This window comes from Haliaeetus leucocephalus, unplaced genomic scaffold (assembly GCF_000737465.1).
Source record: "Haliaeetus leucocephalus isolate CR32 unplaced genomic scaffold, Haliaeetus_leucocephalus-4.0 Scaffold160, whole genome shotgun sequence".
NCBI classification, from domain to species: domain Eukaryota; kingdom Metazoa; phylum Chordata; class Aves; order Accipitriformes; family Accipitridae; genus Haliaeetus; species Haliaeetus leucocephalus.
This window is the reverse complement of record NW_010972596.1, coordinates 213533-218627: the sequence shown is the minus strand read 5'-3', so window position 1 is coordinate 218627 and position 5095 is coordinate 213533. Positions and strand designations below refer to the sequence as shown.

The 5095-nt window shown below is 43.7% G+C and overlaps 1 protein-coding gene across 1 annotated transcript; it reads left to right on the top strand.

The window, feature by feature from the left end:
- The first annotated feature begins 336 nt into the window (after positions 1-336).
- On the top strand, positions 337-4849 carry MORN2 (MORN repeat containing 2). The gene is made up of 4 exons (XM_010562521.1): positions 337-385; positions 1141-1246; positions 2371-2508; positions 4777-4849. Exons 1-4 carry the CDS (start codon positions 337-339, stop codon positions 4847-4849), a joined length of 366 nt encoding a protein of 121 aa, XP_010560823.1.
- Positions 4850-5095: the final 246 nt, after the last annotated feature.

Below are 5095 nucleotides of genomic sequence, written 5' to 3'. Positions count from 1 at the left end.
CCTCACCTCTCCGCTCCGCACCGGCTCGGCTCAGCTTCCCCTGACCCGGAAGCGCCCGCCTTCCCCTTCCGGGCCGCCCGCCTTCCTAGCAACCGCGGACACTTCCGCCTGGCAACGCCGGACGGTCGCGCCTTCGCCGCCTTCGCCGCCTTCCCCTCAGGCGGTGCCCGCTGACAGGACCGAGTGCTCCCCTATAAAGAACCGCACGCTCAAGCAGCACGCTGATAATTATGTGCGGCTTCAAGCTGCTGTGTATTTGAATATGTATTTGTGTATATACATTTGAATTTCAGCCGACAGTGGTAACAGTGACACTGGTTGTTTCTTTCTCAACAGATGCTGCGGTTTTTAGTGTCTTTTGTATTCCCAAATAAAGACAAGTATAGTAAAATCTTGGTAGGTGCTAATTCCTTTTGGAAAACTGAGTGTATGGGATTAAACCGGAGGAAATCTATACCAGTTTCAGGGTGAGGGTTACCTAAGTGACGAGTGACCCTGAAGCCATGCAGCTGAGGTGGGGAGGCCCCTCTGGAGATCCCCAGCCCCCTGCACTTACAGGGTCACCCACAAGGGCTGCCCTGAACCGCATCCCATTGAGCTTTGAATATCTCCGTGGATGAAGACTCCAAAACCCCTCTGGGCAACCTGTGCCGGGTTGGAGTTTAAAGCAAAAAATTTTACCAGCAAAAATGGTCTATGACCCAAGTAACACACTGCATTGGCTGTGTAAGAACCCCCCTCCCAGACACACAGAAGCTGCTGTGGGGGTGTTTCCTCAGGGTCCTCCTGTAGAGCGGCCACAGCCACCGCCCCGATGGTCCATTGGGGTCTGCTCTGATCCACGTCGGCTCCCCACCACCCCCACAGTGGGCTCAGTGGTGGTGGAAGAGTGGGTGACGGGACTGCTGCTGGCTTGCACTCTGTGTGTGGCACCCAAAGGTGCCTGCTCCCGCAGGGCTTGCGTGCTCCGAGGGTTCATCCCTGGGAGGAGTCTGTCCAAAGGAGATGGAGACTCAGCTCTGGGAGAAATGGCTCCATGCAATAGAAGAAACACATTGCATGATCTCATAGGTTTTTGCCTCTCAGATGCTCTCTGTCTTGAAGTGAAAATACCTGTCTTCCACCACTCTTGTTTTCTAGAGGGGGAGTACAAAAGGACACCTGAGGGTGTGCTTGAGAAGAACGGTCATGGAGTCCACACTGGCGCCAACAGAACTACCTATGTCAGCAGCTGGAAAAATGACAAGGTAATTTTAAGTATTCCTTCATTTTAAAATTTCTCTGGGTTTGGAATGGAGCATATCTCACCGTATCCATCCTTAAAAAGACACAGAAAGGAAAGTCACAACCTGAGAAGGATCAGATCAACGCCACAGGCTCTTCTTCTACCTGGGAATCTTGTCACAGCCCAGCCTGAAGCCTTGAGACACTTGGGGTCTTCAGATGTCCTGCTGCCTCCTAAGGCTCCTGCAAACATACCAGTCATTGCTGGCAGGCAGACCCTGGTGAAACACCCAGGCAGCATGGTGCCGGTAGTGCCCAGCACAGCATAGCCACTGTGAAAGCCCTGTATGAATGGGCTGTGCACACATAGTGGGCTAGGCACAGCCCTCCTGCGTGTGTATATATGCCACACACAGATCCCACAATGAAACAGGGGAGCTCTGGCCATTGACAGGTACACCATTGTTTGGCTGCCCTTGGTTACTGAGTTCCCCAGGAATGAATTAGTAAGTATAGGAAAAATGCTTATTTTGTTGTTGCTGGAGAGGAGACAGTCCTTGAAACGAGACAAATAAGGGTCTGCAATTAGGAAACAGCATCTTGTGGCTTTATTAGATCTAGTCTGGCCTTTTTTTCAGTCTCTTACAAAAATATTGGTGCAACAATAAGAATTAAGATTATGGCACAGAAGTGCTTTACAGCACAGATTTAAATCCCCAGGCATGGTTTAGTGGCCTAGGCTGAACAAATGAAAGACTTGCTCTGCCTTGATCCACAGAAATAAATTCTGGAAAATTTAATTAACCCCTCAGGCTGTCAGGGTAGACAAGTTATTTGCAGGGCTGGGGACAGCAGTTCTGTGCTGCATAGATTGTTAAGATCCTGTGAGACTACCAGCAGAGGAGGGGTTTATTGGACACCGTGGCTGGCCAAAAACTTCTAAGCTCTTACCTGAAATATTTGTGGAAGCAGGAACCTGTCTAAATCTGAAAGGATAGTCACTTTCCATTATCATATGAATAGCAGACTGAATATGATAGCAGACTCAAAGGCAGCAATCTGAAAGGATATTGTAATGAAAGGAAATGGTACTGTAAGCATAAACATTAATAATTTTCTTTATCCTTCATCTCTCATGAAATGCGGGATGAATGGTACTGGAAGACTAGAACATCCTTCTGGGGCAGTTTATGAAGGCAAGTTCAAAACCAACATGTTTCATGGGGCTGGAACCTACACATTTCCAAATGGAGCAAAGTACCTTAGACCATTCAATGAAAACAAGTATGTTTGAAGTGGAAAAGTCATGTAGTCTTTTCCACTGGTTTTGATTTCATAAGCTGTGAAGTCCAAATAAAATTCACCCAGCATGGGAGTAGGTTTCTTTTGCTACTAGCGAAACTTGCACTGGGTATCTGAGATTGCTGATTGCAGTTGTATCCTTTTAATGAGATCAGTCAAAAGTCTGTGATTCATTCCCAGTCAGAAGTTTTCAAGATAGTTATTCCACCCACCCACTTTTTGTTACTAGGTCTCTGGGCTCAGGCAGAATTCAGAGAAATAGAACAGTTCGGACCCCTTTCAGAGCTGTTGTTTCAAGATCTCTGCCTACGATGCATGCAGAAATACAGTGCTGATTTGCGCTGCTAGTTTGCAAAGTTTGTGCTTACTTATTTTTTGAGGTAAAGTATAAATTTCAGAGCGATAAGAAAACATGGAGGTTTATTTTCATCACTCGGAATAAAATATTTTAGTGCCACTCATATAAACATCAGCTGAGTTAATTTCTTTTGAATAAGGGTGTGTGTTTTGAATTGCTAAGATACCATCTTTTCCTAAAACAAATTGTTGATACCCAGTATATAATCCACAGAGCAGATTTAATGAGAAAATTAACCATAAAAAAATGACATAAGAACATGCATATTTATTCTCCTTAAATGACTTTTCTGTCAAATTTGCTAGGTTTGATATAGGTTTAATTTTTTTTTTTTTCAGTACTTCCCCAGTCCAATATCTGAAATAAATCTAAAATGTATGTTTGTTAGTATGTGGTCTTTCATCAGAAAAAAAGCTCTGTCTTGCCCTGCTGACCAAAAATAATAGCCACAATACTACTAGAATGATGACCAATTCTATTTTTAAATGATCAGACACCAAATGAAATATGTGTTACAGAATGTACCTGGATACAAAATGGGAACCTGTATGACAAACTCAAATGTCTGGGGAAAAATTAGACATTTATTTCAATGCTTGAGAACAGATTGAGTTAAGTTACGCCTCTATCATAGTGGCATGTTAAGATCTGCTACAGAGCTTCTGTCTTTTGCTGTCATATTACATGACAGACGTGTATTCTGCATGAAGTCTGGACCTGTGAGTACTCATCACTTCAGTGAGGGCTTTCAGCAGTACATCACACACATAGCTTTACAGGCATTTTCTCTCAAAAATCTTAGGGTGATACCTCTACTCTCCTGTGAAAATACAGCCCATTGCAAAGGGGCCAGCACGGTGCTTGTCACTAGTAGCTGATCAGTAGAGAAAAACAGGTGGTTCTGATTTGAACTTGTGATTTCAACTAACTAAAATGCTGATGTAGATACACCCTTGGCAGCAGAGATCCAATCTTTGCCAGCCACTGCCATTTTCACCAGGGAATTAAGACTTCTCCTTTTTGACACTGTTTTGTGACTGTTAATACGTGCCACTCCCTGACAGCCCAATGCAGGCTATTTTGCCGAGTTTCAGGATTGCTAGTTTCTACCTACTCACACAAGATAGGTGTCAGTTCACCAGATGACTGTGGCTTTCATGAGAGAACATAAATACGCAGCACTATAGCAACTTGCTGTGACTGCTAGATGCCTTCATTTTTTAAGGGAAACAAATCTCCAGTAACTGATTTTAAAAGTTATTTTCCTCTCATTTGCAAGAGATGCTGACACATAGACATTTCTTCTTTATAGCAGTTTTCAGGTGTAATGATGAGCTTGATCACAGCTTTCAAAGATCAGCAGAAATACGTGGTTTATGAGGACCGAATTCACATGGCAGTTACTTTTTTTTCCCGCAGGAGGCTGTAAATCCTTGCACTTTGTCACAACGGCATGTAGCATGATGGGGAAAGGGTAAGAGAGGATGGATTTTTACAGCAAGAAGATCACACAGTATCTGGCTGCATACACTTACACATCTTTAAGGTGCCCCTAATGAAAGTCAGGATAAACTTCATAGGACTTAATCCCTGGTAACTTCAAATCATGACTGGACTATGAAGTTTTTCCTGTAGAGGCTACATGCTGAGAGGAACATTAGTAAAAATATAGTTTTGCAAAAAAAGGAATGTGTTCTTTGGCTGTCTAGCCTGTGTGCTTTGCAGGTCAAAACTTTTACAGGCAACAGTGCGGTCGAAAGTTAAGGCAGGTACTTACACTACAGTGGGAAGGTACTGATTCCTGGCATTTTGCTTATCTGGGTAGTGCACACATCACCGTGCTGCCACAAACTGATTGTCTTCTCAACAGGCTGGATTTATTGTCATTACAGGACGGAAGGTGAAGGAGACTTTATAGATAAAAATGGAGTGGCACATTTCATGGCTCAGCAGCAGCGGGACTGAAGCAGAAGTTGAAAATGTAGCTATTTGGCATGGACAGTAGCTTTCTGCATTCTGGGCTTAACAGCTGTGACCAGTTTTCAACAGGCATGCATTGATTTCTTCATGCATTTATTAAAAATAACACCTGAGGATGCATATCAACAGCAAATAAAATTAAGTTATTTTTCTTTTGAGACTGATCAGGTGAAGTCTCCTAAGTGAAAACCTTGAAGAAATGAAGTTGGATAGGGTGAATTTGTAAGTAAG

What these genes read in the sequence shown, in the direction of transcription:
- MORN2 (XM_010562521.1), top strand. Translation starts at nt 337, where the DNA reads ATGCTGCGGTTTTTAGTGTCTTTTGTATTCCCAAATAAAGACAAGTAT. An exon ending in CCCAAATAAAGACAAGTATA is followed by an intron (nt 386 to 1,140) that starts GTAAAATCTTGG and finishes CTTGTTTTCTAG; the next exon opens with AGGGGGAGTACAAAAGGACA. An exon ending in AGCAGCTGGAAAAATGACAA is followed by an intron (nt 1,247 to 2,370) that starts GGTAATTTTAAG and finishes CATGAAATGCGG; the next exon opens with GATGAATGGTACTGGAAGAC.